The sequence below is a fragment of the Balaenoptera borealis genome (assembly GCF_965194805.1).
Source record: "Balaenoptera borealis genome assembly, chromosome: 13".
Lineage (NCBI taxonomy): Eukaryota > Metazoa > Chordata > Mammalia > Artiodactyla > Balaenopteridae > Balaenoptera > Balaenoptera borealis.
Genome location: NC_138870.1, coordinates 35213271 through 35230918, shown reverse-complemented (window position 1 = coordinate 35230918; position 17648 = coordinate 35213271). Strand labels below are relative to the sequence as shown.

The window sequence follows — 17648 nt, the reverse complement described above, 5'->3', positions numbered from 1 at the left end:
GTAGCTGCTTTCAGGCTCCAATCTCAATCTGTCCCAGCCTCTACCCTGCAGCCAGAATCTGCTCTCCAAAAGGCAAATGTGATCATGTTATTTCCTAATTTAAAAACCCTTCAATGGTTCACCATTTTACGTTCAAACTCCTTGCCAGATTATGTTCAAACTCCTTGGTGTACTAAATAAGGCATTCTGATATCTGGCCCCTTCAACCTCTAGTCTTATAGCTCATCCTTTCCTCTTTTGCATTCACTTAACTAGTGATATCAAACTTCTCACAGCTCCCTGACCCAAGAGCCTGTTTCACTGATTCGTCAGCCTGGAATTACTTCTCTTACCACACCCTAGACTCTAGGGCCACTTTTGCTACAGTCAAAAGTTCACAAAAAAACAGAAGTAAAACCTATGAGTCACTTACATAGTTATTAGTAAAAGTTTATTGTGTGTACACCCAAAAGACAGCGAACTGGGAGCAGTCAAACCAAAATATGGAATGAGGCTCAGGGGTATATTCTGTGAAGACTGTGAGTGTGTATCCTCTACAGTGACTGGTTAAAATAATATAATTTTCTCTTTTCCTTTCTTTTCATTCTTTTTTTTGCAGTTTAAACTTCAAACATTGAGTATTCAACTGCTTTTCTTTTTTAAATTATTTTTTATTATATAAGTTTCAAGTGTACAGCATTATAATTCAACACCTATATACTCCGCAAAGTCATCACCACCACAAGTCTAATTATCATCCATCACCATACAGTTGACCCTCTTCACCCATTTAAAAAAATAAAAAAAATTTTATTTGGCTGGTCCGGGTCTTAGTTGTGGCACACGTGATCTTCCTAGTCGTGTGCGGGATCTTTAGTGGCGGCATGCAGGATCTAGTTCTCTGACCAGGGATCCAACCCGGGCCCCCTGCATTGGGAGTGCAGAGTCTTAGCCACTGGACCACCAGGTAAGTCCCCCCCTCCGCTTCACCCATTTTGCCCACCCCTCCTAGACTTTTCTTAAATGAAAGGGAATTGGTTAGTGGTTACCTCATACCAATTTTCGGGAACTATTTAAGTTCTGCTTATGATTTTCACAAGCATAAGCAGAAAGTGACCCAGGTCAAGTTATTACCTCTTACCCTGCAAAATAAGCTAAATTAAGCTTTGCTTGTATGACTAACTGGTTTTGTTCGCTCAGGGAATTTTCAAGTCTGGCGTCTGTGTTTCATTTTAACATTATGAAGTGTCTCTTTACCATGCCCGCAGGCAGAACCGATTGTTCCGTTTTGTATGTGTGCCCACACCTTTACAGGCTTATATCCTAATGTCTGTATGGTCGTATTGCACTTACTTACAAGTATCCACTGTCCCACCCCCATGCCCCAACTAGGCGTCTTTGTACCCCAAGGGACTCACACAGTGCTTGGCACATAGTGATGCTTTGTAAATGTTCAATAAATGAATGGAGTGAAAATATGGCTGAGAAAGAGGGAAAAGAAATGGAAAGCTAAAGGCAAAGCTCTTTAGGGAGAATATTAATTGTTTTGGACATGCGAATGGTGAGTTGTGAGGAGGATCAAAAAGGCGTAAAAGGTTGAACCTCAGCCTTATAGAAACTTACCTCGACGGGAGGCAGGATATGCATCCTAAAGGGCATTAGGAGGTAATTAGACATCTGGGTGAAAATGGCTCGTACCGACTGTATTATAGAATCTTAGAGGCTGGGGAAGTCCCTGCTGAGAAGGATGTAAGTGAAAAATGGCTTAATCAAGTGCCGTCTAAGTGCAAGGGGTTTTTCGTGCGTTAAGCAATTTAATCTTTACAAGCACCCTATGATGAGGGTGTCCTCTCCATTTTAGAGACGAAGAAACACGCTCAGAGAATTGAGGGCTTTCAGCGTCCCAAACTACCACGTGGAAGAACCATCGTTTAAATTTGGGTCGGCTGCCTCCAATGCCCCGCTCATTTCGCCACGCCTCTCCCCCGCAGTTGGGAGCCACAGGGCTCGAGAGTCGCCCTCCCGGGGTCGCCGGTAGCCCAAGACCCTACGCGAGCCGCATCCCGCGGGTCCCAACCCACCCGGCGCGCCCTGCCCCCCCTCGCGCTCAGTGCGCCGGCGCGTCCGGCCGCCCACCCTCTGGGGAGAGGCCCGCGGCGGAGGCGGGGCCGGGGCTCCGGGGCGGGGTGTCCGCGCGCTCTCGAAGGTGGTGGGCGGAGAGCGAAGGGAGGCAGGGAGGAAGGGGGGCGGGCGCGAGGCCGTGGCGGAGGAGGAACTTGTTGCGCCGGCGGCTGCGTGGTGTCGCTCGCTCCCTCCGCTCCAGTTCGCCCGGGCGGGCGCGGCGGCGACGGCAGCGGCGGCGCGGGGACGGCGCGATGCGGCGCTACCTGCGCGTCGTGGTGCTGTGCCTGGCCTGTGGCTTCTGCTCGCTCCTCTACGCCTTCAGCCAGCTCGCCGTGTCCCTGGAGGAAGGAGCGGGCGGCGGTGGCGGGAAGCCGCAGGCCGCAGCGGCTTCCTGGCTCGCGGGCGGCGGACGCGGCGCCGGGAGAGGGGCGGGCAGCGCGGGCCCCGCGGCGCATCCCGGCCGGTCTGACAGGTACGGGCCGTTCCCTGTCGGGGGCCGGGGCGGGGGGCGCGGGGGCGCGGGGCTCCGCCCGGCCCGGGCTGCCTGCGAGTCAGCCCCACGCCTCCCGCCACCAGGCCCGCGTCTGCCGCTTCTTTGCCGCAGACTCTGATCCCCTTTGCTCGTTTCCCTCCTTCTCCTCACCCTGGGGGTGAGCCCAGCGCTGCTCCAGCCCGAGAACACCCCACGCTTTTTGTGTTTGTCTTCTGACCCATTCCTTAGGCACTATTCAGAGCAGTTAGAAATTAATTTTCAGCTCTTAGTTGACAGTTGCATTTTCTTTTTCCTTTTTTCTTAGAATTGAAAATAAGAGGGTCCTACCAAAGCCTTCTTGCTGTCTGGCTAGTGGGAATTCCCTCTTGTTTCCATGGCGTTCAAGTTGAGATATTTAAACATCGGGCTGGCGCCCTAGTTCAGTTTTTTGCCCCCTCCTGAATGGGACATCTAAATTTCCTGTTAACGCTTAAAATTTTCATCATTTGCCGGTTAGTTAAATTTGGATAGAGCATTTCTGCGGATTGTGAATTCTTCTTTAGGAAACGATCGGTCTGTTGTGAAACTTACAGCAAGTTAAGAAAAATAAGCGATACTTAACATGCTCACGTCTTTTGTGAGTTGGGATAGAGGTGTTTCTCTTTAAAAATCGGAATTTAAAAAGCATAATGACTTAAGTGGATTTACACAGATCACTGTCAGAGTTGGAATCAACATGAGATTTAAATGGAAAAAGCAACGCATTACGAATGCTTAACAAAATCTGAGCGTTTCCACTTCCTTGAAAAAGAGGCTCCTCTGTTTGTGGGCACCTCTCTTACTCCGTGTGCTCCCTTAGTAAGAGGCAAAGGCTGCTTTGATATGAAAAACTTCCTACGGGTTGGTAGGAGGAGGGAGCGCAGGTCAGCTGTAGGCTGTTAACGTTCTTCTGAGAGTTGATGGCCATTCCCAAAATGAAAGGGGACGTTTGGGCAGAGGAGCAGCATGGAAAAGCTGGATTGTCCTGTTTTCATCCTGTGATTTGATTACAGTCAGGACTCTGTTCATAAAAGCAGAACTACTTTCCAGAGCCAGGTTTGTCAACGCTATTATCTGTTCTGGGAGAGGCCGTGACTGAAGACCTGGATGAGCTCATGAAAAGCTAATGGTGGTCTGTTATGTTCCAGTGAAGCATTTAAAGTTATGGGGAAGAAACTGTTTTTGCATTGGGTAGAATTGTCAGGAAGCAACAGTTTTATCAAAACATTGAATGAAAGTGGACTGTGATATTAGCATTTCAATCTGCTAGAGTAACATTCATTTTTAGTGCCTTTTGTCTGAGATACTTAATATTTTGTGACAAATTTTTATAAATTGTATCTGCTTGGCTAGCTAATTTTAACAAAATTACATTATTTGAAATTCAGAAAATAAATGCTTCAGCTTTAATGAATATTTTATAGAGCCATTACTGAAATCTGAAGTTTGATGTGTCAGAGTTGAGTCAGCTAAAAAGCTGTCTATTACAGGTCCTCTGGGCAACATAACTCCTCATTTTAAATGAGGCACACATTTGAGTTAAAACTGAAGGTGTATCATTCTTTGTAAAGAAGTGTGGGCAGAGGAGCAACCTGGAAAAGCTGGATTGTTTGTAGCCCATGTTGATTAAGGTCAGAAGAATTCCTAAGACATCAGGACTCTTCATTTTAAATGTTATCATTTATAACATCTTTTTTAGATTTCTCATAGAGTTCAGTCAACTTTTTTGGCTATCATGGGATATGGAGTAGGTATTCTTAACCTCTTTTCCTATGTATAAATAGTTTGGCGGAGGTGCAGAGGGCATCAGTACCAGCATTAGAAACTATGTATCCTTTGCTCTGCAAGTGCGCTTTCTTTCTATAAAGCTGCTGTGATAAGAACCTAGTCTAGATAGTGTTACATCAGTGGAAAATGGGGCTATGAGGCAAGCAACATCTTCCTTTTTTTGGTAGGACTTGATTATCATTGCATTCTTACTTTTTAAAAAGCAGTCTTACCTCAAAGATTAAAACTATTATTTCTCTCTCTCATTTGAAACATGGGATTATGGTTATAACCAATAGGTTCCAGTGGTCAAACCGTATAGAAAATATTCATTGCACAGAATTCCACGACAAAATACTTGGAAATGTCCTTGCACGTTCTCAAAGTAAAAACTAGAAAATGATGGAAACAATTTTTCAGTGAAATTTATTATTAATGAGTTCATTTTGTTTGAATCCATTATTTTGGTATTTAGAAAATGGGTAGATCTTAGTGTCAGACAAACCTGTGGTCTCATTCTGGCCCTGTTTCCTGTGAAAACTTGACCACCTCTCTGCTTCACTTTTCTTACCTGTAAAATGTAGCTTGTATTTACCTTAATTAATTTATAGTAATCAGAATTCTTAGTTGTCAGTCACCAAAGTCCATTAAAACTGACTTCAGCAAAACAGATATTTATAGGCTTATATGGGTTGCTGGAAGGAACAGGATTGAAGGAAGAATTCCCCGGGCAGTTCCAGGGACCTCAAGGACTGGGGACTCTTTCTCTTCTGCCTTTGTTCCTGGGGTCTTTCAACTTCTTGTAGTGTTTCATCTCTAATCTCGAGTAGAAAATTCTAGAAAAAGGCTCTCATTGGACTTGCATCACACACCCATCCTTGGACCAGCCAATGTTGCCTGGGATGGGGGCCTCTGGTTCTCTGGGCTGTGTCCCTTGCACATCCATACTGCAGACAGAATCCTGTGACCGGCGCTGGAGAGGAGTGCTGCCTCAGTGGAGAGGGATGCTGGGGGTCGGGGGGGAGGTAGTGGCTCTTCCACACAGAGGGACTCTCTGAAGGTGCTCAGTGTGGACAGACTGTATTTAAGGTATTCAATCTAAAGCACTTATCTAAAGCACTGACCAGATGTCAGTACTTCAGAAGGAGTTAAACCATTCTGTGGCTTTAGATACTCTGGGTGATTAAATTCTCACATTTCACTGATGACAGCGATTATCAAGATTTCATCCCATTGAGGCTGTACAGCATATCGGTAGTAGGGAATCAAGAAACTACTAGGCATTTCAGTGATACCATTTCTGGACCCGTCATACCCTTAGTGTGAATGACTGTTAACTGGGAGGTAGTCACCTTACTTTCCTTTTCAGATCTGGTCAGGCCATCAAGTTATGGTTTCTGCTGGGTCCCAGGAACACTAACTAGTAAGATATACTGAAAATGTAGAGTGGGAAGAGTCAGGGCTTTGGAAACAGACTTCAGCTTTGCCACTCACTGGCTGTGTTAACCTTGAACACATTTCCTCATCAGTTACACAGAGGTAAGAGTATCTGTGATAATTGGGTTATTTGTGGGAATTGAAAAAAATAGCTTGTGTAGATTACTTGGTATGGTGCCTGGCACAATAAAATTATAGCTAATTCAGTGATGGTTTTGATCATTTAAATTTTAAATGATTTTTTTTTTTTTTTTTCAGTTTCTGACCTCTGGGAAAAATGTCCTCAGGCCCCAGTCCAGACCTGCTAAAACCAGAGTCCCTGGGAGTGGGGCTTGGGAATCTATATTTTAGATATGTGATCCAGGTTGTTGTTATAAAGCCAAAGATTGAGAACCATTGATTTAACTGAGAATTATTTGACCACTATTTTTGCGCTATTGTTTTTTGGGGGAGAAATTTTTTCCCTCTTCCCTGCAGTTATTTTTGAAGAAGAGAGGAGTTAGGCAGTGAACAGTGAAGAAGGCTGAATTATTTACTAAAGCCACCTTAATCTCTGCTTTGTTGATGCAGAGACATCTTAGATAAAAACCAGTACTTTTCACCTTGTATTTCAGTTCACTGAAGATCGTACTTCACATAGCTGTAAAGTGCTTAGCACAAATCTGACTAGTAAATTAATTAATTAATATTGTTCTGTGCTTTTGAACGGGAAAGTGATTAGGTTAATGGGAAAATAATGTGTACTTTTGACTTAGAAATCCTATTTTAAAACATTAAGATTATTATCTATGTGTCATACCTGTTGGAAATACTTCCCCCCAACATGTTGACTTAAATTTTTTTTTTTCATTTAAATCTTTAATTCAGTTTTTTTTTTTTGAGAGAGTTTAGGTTGTACAGTGTGATGCTAACTTATTTTTGAAATGGTTAGATAATTGTTCATTGCCATATGTATATAAGCAGTTCTTTTCCCACTTCTTGAATATTCATGAAACTAGATATTTATGAAAAAGAAGACCTGACTTAGATGTCTGAAGACAATTTTTAGTTGAAAATGAGTTGTGCAGGCACTGATCTTTAAACAATGGTGGTCAGAACCATGGGAATGGTCTCCTTTAACATGGCTGTGAGCACCTTTATTTCTCTTGCAGTCACAGTGCAAGTATCTGTGCCTTTAAGGTGCATCTTTGGTGAGGCACCTCATTCAGACTTCCACATTCTTATGCTGGATATGCCTAGACTTATCACTCTCTCCACGATGCACATGGTTTTCACTAAAGCCTCATGGCTATCATGGACATTTAGAAGTGAAAAAAACCTTTTCCAGTTTGATTTAAAAGTATGAAAGACCTTCTGCTATTGCATTTAACTAAACTTTAAGTTTGAGGACTGTTATTGTGGAGAGTGTTACTGTTAAATGCTCTGTTTAATCCAGAGCAAGATGTCTCAATTTTCTTTTTTTAATTTTTGAATTTTATTTTATTTACTTTTTTTATACAGTAGGTTCTTATTAGTCATCAATTTTATACACATCAGTGTATACATGTCAATCCCAATTGCCCAATTCATCACACCACCATCCCCACCCCGCCGCAGCTTTCCCCCCTTGGTGTCCATACGTTTGTTCTCTACAACTGTGTCGCAACTTCTGCCCTGCAAACCGGTTCATCTGTACCATTTTTCTAGGTTCCACATACATGCGTTAATATACGATATTTGTTTTTCTCTTTCTGACTTACTTCACTCTATATGACAGTCTCTAGATCCATCCACGTCTCAACAAATGACCCAATTTCGTTTCTTCTTATGGCTGAGTAATATTCCATTGTATATATGTACCACATCTTCTTTATCCATTCGTCTGTCGATGGGCATTTAGGTTGCTTCCATGACCTGGCTATTGTAAATACTGCTGCAATGAACATTGGGGTGCATGTGTCTTTTTGAATTATGGTTTCCTCTGGGTATATGCCCAGTAGTGGGATTGCTGGATCATATGGTAATTCTATTTTTAGTTTTTTAAGGAACCTCCATATTGTTCTCCATAGTGGCTGTATCAATTGACATTCCCACCAACAGTGCAAGGGGGTTCCCTTTTCTCCACACCCTCTCCAGTGTTTGTTGTTGTTAGATTTTCTGATGACGCCCATTCTAACTGGTGTGAGGTGATACCTCATTGTAGTTTTGATTTGCATTTCTCTAATAATTAGTGATGTTGAGCATCTTTTCATGTGCTTCTTGGCCATCTGTATGTCTTCTTTGGAGAAATGTCTATTTAGGTCTTCTGCCCATTTTTGGATTGGGTTGTTTGTTTCTTTAATGTTGAGCTGCATGAGCTGTTTATATATTTTGGAAATTAATCCTTTGTCCATTGATTCGTTTGTAAATATTTTCTCCCATTCTGACGGTTGTCTTTTCATCTTGTTTATGATTTCCTTTGCTGTGCAAAAGCTTTGAAGTTTCATTAGGTCCCATTTGTTTATTTTTGTTTTTATTTCCATTACTCTAGGAGCTGGGTCAAAAAAGATCTTGCTGTGATTTATGTCAAAGAGTGTTCTTCCTATGTTTTCCTCTAAGAGTTTTATAGTGCCTGATCTTACATTTAGGTCTCGAACCCATTTTTAGTTTATTTTTGTGTATGGTGTTAGGGAGTGTTCTAATTTCATTCTTTTACATGTAGCTGTCCAGTTTTCCCAGCACCACTTGTTGAAGAGACTGTCTTTGCTCCATTGTATATCCTTGCCTCCTTTGTCATAGATTAGTTGACCATAGGTACATGGGTTTATCTGTGGGCTTTTTATCCTGTTCCATTGATCTATATTTCTGTTTTTGTGCCAGTACCATATTGTCTTGATTACTGTAGCTTTGTAGTATAGTCTGAAGTCAGGGAGTCTGATTCCTCCAGCTCCGTTTTTTTCCCTCAAGAATGCTTTGACTATTCGGGGTCTTTTGTGTCTCCATACAAATTTTAAGATTTTTTGTTCTAGTTCCGTAAAAAATGCCATTGGTAATTTGATAAGGATTGCATTGAATCCGTAGATTGCTTTGGGTAGTATAGTCATTTTCACAATATTGATTCTTCCAATCCAAGAACATGGTATATCTCTCCATCTGTTGGTATCATCTTTAATTTCTTTCATCAGTGTCTTATAGTTTTCTGCATACAGGTCTTTTGTCTCCGTAGGTAGGTTTATTCCTAGGTATTTTATTCTTTATGTTGCAGTGGTAAATGGGAGTGTTTCTTTAATTTCTCTTTCAGACTTTTCATCATTAGTGTATAGGAATGCATGAGATTTCTGTGCATTAATTTTGTATCCTGCAACTTTACCAAATTCATTGATTAGCTCTAGTAGTCTTCTGGTGGCATCTTTAGGATTTTCTATGTATAGTTTCATGTCATCTGCAAACAGTGACAGTTTTACTTCTTCTTTTCCAATTTGTATTCCTTTTACTTCTTTTTCTTCTCTGATTGCCATGGCTAGGCCTTCCAAAACTGTGTTGAATAATAGTGGCGAGAGTGGACATCCTTGTCGTCTTCCTGATTTTAGAGGAAATCCTCTCAGTTTTTCACCATTGAGAATGATGTTTGCTGTGAGTTTGTCATATATGGCCTTTATTATGTTGAGGTAGTTTACTTCTATGCCCACTTTCTGGAGAGTGTTTATCATAAATAGGTGTTGAATTTTGTCAAAAGCTTTTTCTGTTGAGAAATCTATTGAGATGATCATATGGTTTTTATTCTTCAATTTGTTAATGTGGTGTATCACACTGATTGATTTGCATATATTGAAGAATCCTTGCATCCCTGGGATAAATCCCACTTGATCATGGTGTATGATCCTTTTAATGTGTTGTTGGATTCTGTTTGCTAGTATTTTGTTGAGGATTTTTGCATCTATATTCATCAGTGATATTGGTCTGTAATTTTCTTTTTTTGTAGTGTCTTTGTCTGGTTTTGGTATCAGGGTGATGATGGCTTCATAGAATGAGTTTGGGAGTGTTCCTTCCTCTGCAGTTTTTTGGAAGAGTTTGAGAAGGATGGGTGTTAACTCTTCTCTAAATGTTTGATAGAATTCACCTGTGATGCCATCTGGTCCTGGACTTTTGTTTGTTGGAAGATTTTTAATCACAGTTTCAATTTCATTACTTGTGATTGGTCTGTTCATATTTTCTGTTTCTTCCTGGTTCAGTCTGGGAAAGTTATACCTTTCTAAGAATTTGTCCATTTCTTCCAGGTTGTCCATTTTATTGGCATAGATTTGCTTGTAGTAGTCTCTTAGGATGCTTTGTATTTCTGCGGTGTCTGTCGTAACTTCTCCTTTTTCATTTCTAATTTTATTGATTTGAGTCCTCTCCCTCTTTTTCTTGATGAGTCTGGCTAATGGTTTATCAATTTTGTTTATCTTCTCAAAGAACCAGCTTTTAGTTTTATTGATCTTTGCTATTGTTTTCTTTGTTTCTATTTCATTTATTTCTGCTCTGATCTTTATGATTTCTTTCCTTCTACTAACTTTGGGTTTTGTTTGTTCTTCTTTCTCTAGTTTTTTAGGTGTAAGTTTAGATTGTTTATTTGAGATTTTTCTTGTTTCTTGAGGTAGGCTTGTATAGCTATAAACTTCCCTCTTAGAACTGCTTTTGCTGCATCCCATAGGTTTTGGATCATCGTGTTTTCATTGTCATTTGTCTCTAGGTATTTTTTGATTTCCTCTTTGATTTCTTCAGTGGTCTCTTGGTTATTTAGTAACGTCTTGTTTAGCCTCCATGTGTTTGTGTTTCTTACGTTTTTTTCCCTGTAATTCATTTCTAATCTCATAGCATTGTGGTCAGAAAAGATGCTTGATATGATTCCAATTTTCTTAAATTTACTGAGGCTTGATTTGTGACCCAAGATGTGATCTGTCCTGGAGAATGTTCCATGCGTACTTGAGAAGAAAGTGTAATCTGCTGTTTTTGGATGGAATGTCCTATAAATATCAATTAAATCTATCTGGTCTATTGTGTCATTTAAAGCTTCTGTTGCCTTATATATTTTCATTTTGGATTATGTGTCCATTGGTGTAAGTGAGGTGTTAAAGTCCCCCACTATTATTGTGTTACTGTCGATTTCCTCTTTTATAGCTGTTAGCAGTTGCCTTATGTATTGAGGTGCTCCTGTGTTGGGTGCATATATATTTATAATTGTTATATCTTCTTCTTGGATTGATCCCTTGATCATTATGTAGTGTCCTTCCTTGTCTCTTGTAACATTCTTTATTTTAAAGTCTATTTTATCTGATATGAGTATAGCTACTCCAGTTTTCTCTTGATTTCCATTTGCATGGAATATCTTTTTCCATCCCCTCACTTTCAATCTGTATGTGTCCCTAGGTCTGAAATGGGTCTCTTGTAGACAGCATATATATGGGTGTTGTTTTTGTATCCATTCAGCGAGCCTGTGTCTTTTGGTTGGAGCATTTAATCCATTCACGTTTAAGGAAATTATCGATATGTATGTTCCTATGACCATTTTCTTAATTGTTTTGGGTTTGTTTTTCTAGGTCCTTTTCTTCTCTTGTGTTTCCTACTTAGAGAAGTTCCTTTAGCATTTGTTGTAGAGCTGGTTTGGTGGTGGTGAATTCTCTTAGCTTTTGCTTGTCTGTAAAGCTTTTGATTTCTCCATCAAATCTGAATGAGATCCTTGCCGGGTAGAGTAATCTTGGTTGTAGGTTCTTCCCTTTCATCACTTTAAGTATATCATGCCACTCCCTTCTGGCTTGTAGGGTTTCTGCTGAGAAATCAGCTGTTAACCTTATGGGAGTTCCCTTGTATGTTGTCGTTTTTCCCTTGCTGCTTTCAGTAATTTTTCTTTGTCTTTAATTTTTGCCAATTTGATTACTATGTGTCTCGGCATGTTACTCCTTGGGTTTATCCTGTATGGGACTCTCTGTGCTTCCTGGACTTGGGTGGCTATTTCCTTTCCCATGTTAGGAAAGTTTTCAACTATAATCTCTTCAAATATTTTCTCTGGTCCTTTCTCTCTCTCTTCTCCTTCTGGGACCCCTATAATGCGAATGTTGTTGCGTTTAATGTTGTCCCAGAGGTCTCTTAGGCTGTCTTCATTTCTTTTCATTCTTTTTTCTTTCGTCTGTTCCGCAGCAGTGAATTCCACCATTCTGTCTTCCAGGTCACTTATCTGTTCTTCTGCCTCAGTTATTCTGCTATTGATTCTTTCTAGTGTAGTTTTCATTTCAGTTATTGTATTGTTCATCTCTGTTTGTTTGTTCTTTATTTCTTCTAGGTCTTTGTTAAACATTTCTTGCATCTTCTCAATCTTTGCCTCCATTCTTTTTCCGAGGTCCTGGATCATCTTCACTATCATTATTCTGAATTCTTTTTCTGGAAGGTTGCCTATCTCCACTTCATTTAGTTGTTTTTCTGGGGTTTTATCTTGTTCCTTCATCTGGTCTATCTTTCTGTGAATGTGGTTTTTGTTCCACAGGCTGCAGGATTCTAGTTTTTCTTGCTTCTGATGTCTCAATTTTTTAAACATTTTTCAGGTAGTGAAATTTGGGGAAATTTAATTTGTGATTCATTTGGTTTTTTTAAACTTTTGAAGTAAATATAAGTTCACAGGAAGCTTCATAGACACCCCATTTATCCTTCACTCAGTTTTTCCCCACTAGTAACATTTTACATGAGCTTAGTGTAATACCACTGTATCTGGAATACATGTGTATCAACATAGTGGAATATTAGAACCCCAGAAATTGACATTGTACAACCTGTAGACCATCTTCAGACATCACCAGTTTTACCTGCACTCGTGTGTATGTGCAGTTTTATGCTGTTGTATCACATAAGTAAAATTCATGTCATCACCCCCACAGTCAGGATACAGACTGTTTTATTACCACGGAGATCCCTGTGCTATCCCTTGATCAGTTTGCTTGTAGACAAGCCGCCTGGAGCTAGAAACATTAAGACATATGAAACGGGGGGGCTGAGTCATGGTAAAGTTTTATTTCAGTTTGATCCACAATGGACAAACTTTGCATTTATGGACTTCACTGATTCTGGATGTCATTGTTTACTGAAGACATACCCATTTAGCTCAGCTACAGTTTTGCCCCATTAAAATTATTTAATAGAGTTACCTCTTTGAATTTTGTATGTCTAATGTTCCATTTTCAATAGTCTTAAGGAATAAAAGCAAAAGCAACTAATAATCAGAACTTGGATAAGTACCTTTACTTTTCCAATATTTTTAAACTTTTTTTTTTCTGGCCTGAAAATACAAGTACTATCTGTCTCACATTAGTTGCTTTTACTCATTTATTGCTTGTAGTGATAGTTATTGGTACATAATGAGTTCTCAGTATGAGTTTCTACTCTCTATCTTAATCTTTAAAACCAAGTCTTCGTAAGTAAAAGAATGTAAACTTGGGAGATAAGAAACCGTGAATAAATTATGCCTCCTCTTGCTAGCAGCAGCTCAGTGTTTTATTTTATTTTTTTAAAGGTAAGGAGGATGTATACTCGCTAGTGCATATGTTTTATATTTCCATTAAAGAAAGACAGAAAGAAAACATTCTTTCTGTAAACTGTGTTTTCTGACATTGAGTTATGGTCAAGAAACTTACCTAAAACTTGACATTTTTTTCCCTGTAATTTCATCTGCATTAATCAGTTTACAGTGATTACATGATCCAGCCATTCCTCTCGTAGGGGTGTGTGTGCGCGTGCGTGTGTGTGTATATATATACTCAAGAGAATTGAAAACATATGTTCACATTAAAATTTTACATGGATGTTCATAAAAGCATTATTTATAATAGCCAAAAAGTATTAACCCAAATGTTCATTAACTCATGAATAGATAAAGAAAATGTGGTATATCCATCCATTCATAAAAGGGAATATTATTTGGCCATAAAAAGGAATGAAATGTGCTGATAAATGCTACAGTGGGTGAACCTTGAAAATACACTAAGTGAAAAATGTCTGACTCAAAAGGCCACATATTATATGATTCCATTTATCTATGGAGACCGAAAATAGACGCGTGATTGCCGAGGGCTGGGAGTAATACAAGTTGAGGTGGAAAATGGTATTAATACACAATTTCAAGCAGTCATTTTTACAAAAAAATTTAATTAGTCATTTTCTTTGAGACTTCATTTTTAATTTTCATTTTCTGCTGTTGGAAGATTTGACAGAAGGAGATGGAATAACCGACTTATTTCCTTCCTGGAACAAAGGGGCACTTTAGGTGTTGATTATAAATAAATTGTGGTTTTGTTGAAAGAAAGCTTTGACAATGTCTGTATCTGAAAGATGGAGATACCTATTTGAACAGGTTTGTTGTGAGGCTTAAATGGATGTGAGAACTCTTGAATCTGAAAAAAACTCTGTGTTAGTTGTTGCCACTTTCACTCAGCCTGTCTCTACTAATAAGTGCAAGACTTAAAAACTACATGACCATGCCTGGAAGGGGACAAACAAATTTCCTCATCAGGTTGTACATTTTACTGGTCTGCACACATTTTCTTTTTCTGATTTATCGACCATTTAAATTAAGATATGTTAACTTTTTATGCTGTGCTTGAAAACGGTGTCCATTTCAAGGAAAAACAAATTTTAATGTCACTTTTCCCCATTGTTTTAAAAATTCTGACGTTGTAGTTCTTCATGCAGTAGTATACAGAATAACTTAGGCAGGATTTTAAAAGCAACCAGTGCCTGACCCTGTCCTCAGGGTTTCTGATTTAACAGGTCTGGTGTAGGGCTCTCTGGTGATTTCATTGTACATCCTGGATTGAGACCCCCTGTCTTAGCCTGTTGACATTTGTGAGAGCTGTGATCAGAGATGTTGCAAATATGAAATTTCATAGACCTTTCCCTGTAAGAACAGTAACTTATAATTGAATTCATGGTGATGGGACATGAGGTGACCTGTTTAGTGACTCACTCTGACTTCATACTTGCTTTAGTAAACCCAAGCCTCCACTGTACTGAATTTCCAACTAGACTTGTTTTGAAAAGGAATAACAATGAAAAACATACTTTTTGTAATGTGAGCAGTTGTTGTTGTTGTTGTGTATTTGTGGGTTTTTTTAGCTCCAACCTGCAATCTAAGAAGAAAGACCACATTTGATCCCCCATTTTAGCTTGTGAAATATAGTGAAACTGAGATGTGTAGGTAATGAAACTGAGCCGTGAATATCAGCTTGGTCTCTTATTTCCAACTTAAAACACCATACTTTGTGTTTTAAGCTTGGATTGAGGATTAGTTTAAAAGCATTTAAAGATTCTCTCTTTCCTTTCTACCAGCATTTGTGGCTTAAATTTTGCTTCAGGATAAGCAAATGTTTTGTTTGGCGGAATGGATTTTATTCTAGGGGGAATATGTGCAGTTCATGAAGGAAGGAAAATTTTAGAAGTATTCCAATATTTTCTGTGTCGTCTTAGGAGGATATCTTAATATATTAAGAGCGTTCATGACTAAAAAACATTTCCAGTCTGTGGTATTTTTTGCCTAAAGGTTTTAAAGTTCTATTTAAAGTAGTGGTACGCTAAGTAAGGGAGAAAGCAATTTCCAGAAATCCTCAAGTTACCATAGCAAGTTGGATTTGCAGTTTTGTTGCTGTAAAATAGAACAGTAAGTTTTTATGTTATTGAGTAAATTCCTTGTTAGTTTTAAGCCAAAATACTCACATAGGACTATTTCTGTCTTACTCTGTTAGGTGTAAAGATTTCTCTCTGTGTTACTGGAATCCCTATTGGATGCTGCCCTCTGATGTTTGTGGAATGAACTGCTTTTGGGAAGCGGCTTTTAGGTAGGCACTTAATATTTAATTGGTAGATCAGTGTAGGTAAGATTAGATAGTAGCTAAAAAATTTTTGAGTGTAATAAAAATGTGGTCATATGGTCATAAAAATGTTTCTTTTCCTGTAATATTATTATACAAGTAAATAATTTGTTTTCTGATTGGGTTTTCTGTTCTTTTTCCCACTTTGAAGTAGTTATGACTAATTTTTTAATACATACTGTGTATAAAATGCTCTAAAAAATTTTAAAGATGTTACTAAGATAAACCATTGTTCTTAGGACAATTTATGATCTAATTTTAGGTAACAGGTGATGAAGTGGTAACCGGATAATAAAAGTAGATTTCCACTGACACTTACAGACATATAGCATTTATCTAACTTAAAGCTGGTATACTGAAAAATCACTTTGTAGGTAGATGGAGACAACTGGGGAAGGATTATATTGGTTATGAGCAGAGGGGTTGAATATTGGGGAATGGGAGGATAAAGATAAGTGTTTAATGAAGGAGCAAATGATATGACATTGTTTATTGGCCCTTTTTTAAAGTTTTTGACTAGTTCAGCTTTGTTCACGTCTCTGGATAATGAAGGCATTGGATTGGCTGACTCTCAGGTCCCTTCCTGCTCTAACCTTCAACGAAGGGAACAAGTATTGGTAGGAATGGGATATCAGACTCTCTGAGATAGTAGCAGGGGAGAGTGAGGCCGTAGCCTGAAGTGCCCTTCCCGAGAATAAAATTTCTTTATGATTCATTTGAATTTTAATTCTACTCCTTCCATTTGCCAGGCACAGTGCTAGGTGCTAAGAATCAGACTGAGTCTGGTTAACATGGCCCCATCCTTCTGGAGCTTACATTCTGATGGGAGCTTCACACTAGTCAACCTGAGACTATAATAGAGGGTGACAGGTTATAGCCATGAAGATGGGAGAAGCAGGTGGGATGAGGTGGGGTCATCTTAAGGCATCAGGGAAGGCGTTTTCAAGGGAATGACTACACGATGAACAGGAAATTAGCCAGGCTTAAGGACAAGAGGTGACATATTCCAGGTGGGAAGAACTGCATTCTTAATAAATATTAGTAGTGTGTATTTTTAAATGCGTGTGTTCCCAATACATTATACATCCCATGAACAACTGGGAAGGAATCATTGAAATCACATATTTTAATTGTATCTCATTGCTATGGAAAAGATTGGATGATTGAAATTCTAATATGGGTCAGTCGAGTCAGAGTATGTAAACTTTTAAAAGCTTACTTTTTAAAGATAATCTTACCATTCAGCTTGTTCATAATTTTGGAGAATAGGAGCTCCATATTCTTCATCCTTTAAAGAGTTTGCTAGTGAATAGAGTAATGACAAGCACCACTTAGCTCTCTCCGACCTGACATAAATCTACTCACTCTGGGAGCTGGGTAAGGTTGAAAGCCCCTGTATACTCGGATTTATACAACCCAGGCCCTTTCGTAAGTTACGGCATGAGTAATGATCTTCCTACCTCCTCTACTGCGGAAGTGGCCCAGGGAAGTTGACCTAGTCTGAATCCTGGAGCCTCTGCTTAGTATTCCTTTTCTTTGAGTCTCTCCAACTCACTATTTTCCCAAAGCTTCCAAGTATTCCCTGGAAGGAATTACATGTGGATAGATGCATGATATTGTAAACCCTTGTGCTTTTTTACTCTCCTAAATTTGAGATTTTAAAAGTTATACTCTCTGCCTGTAATATTACATCCATAGTATAAATCTGTAACCATTTTGTTACATGTATCATATCATTATGTAAAATCTCTTAAACTTAGTGTATGATCAGGCCACCCAAGATGGCTGTTCTCTTGCTCTCTGTACATCCCCTGCTCAACCAGTCCCTGCCTCACCTACACCCTACTCACATGACTGACCTTCCTACATACTTGCCCCTGCCCCAACTAGTGATTGTTCTGACCTTTAAATGGTGAGGCGCATGCCCCTCTGCTAGTTTCCCTGGTAACCAGTGAGCCAACCTGAGGTCAGTTCTCCCTGTA

The 17648-nt window shown here is 39.4% G+C and overlaps 1 protein-coding gene across 6 annotated transcripts in view; it reads left to right on the top strand.

Moving 5' to 3' along the window:
• The first annotated feature begins 2197 nt into the window (after positions 1-2197).
• GXYLT1 (glucoside xylosyltransferase 1) overlaps positions 2198-17648 on the top strand; it is a 55259-nt gene continuing 39808 nt past the window's right edge. For 2 of the 6 annotated variants that reach the window (XM_082349418.1, XM_082349417.1), the window contains exons 1-2: positions 2199-2575; positions 15541-15633. In XM_082349418.1, the coding sequence (XP_082205544.1) occupies positions 2355-2575; positions 15541-15633 (314 nt within the window). In that variant the 5' untranslated portion in view covers positions 2199-2354. Of the gene's footprint in view, positions 2576-15540; positions 15634-17648 lie in introns of all 6 variants that reach the window. The other 4 variants (XM_082349413.1, XM_082349414.1, XM_082349415.1 and 1 more) reach the window with 3 other exon arrangements.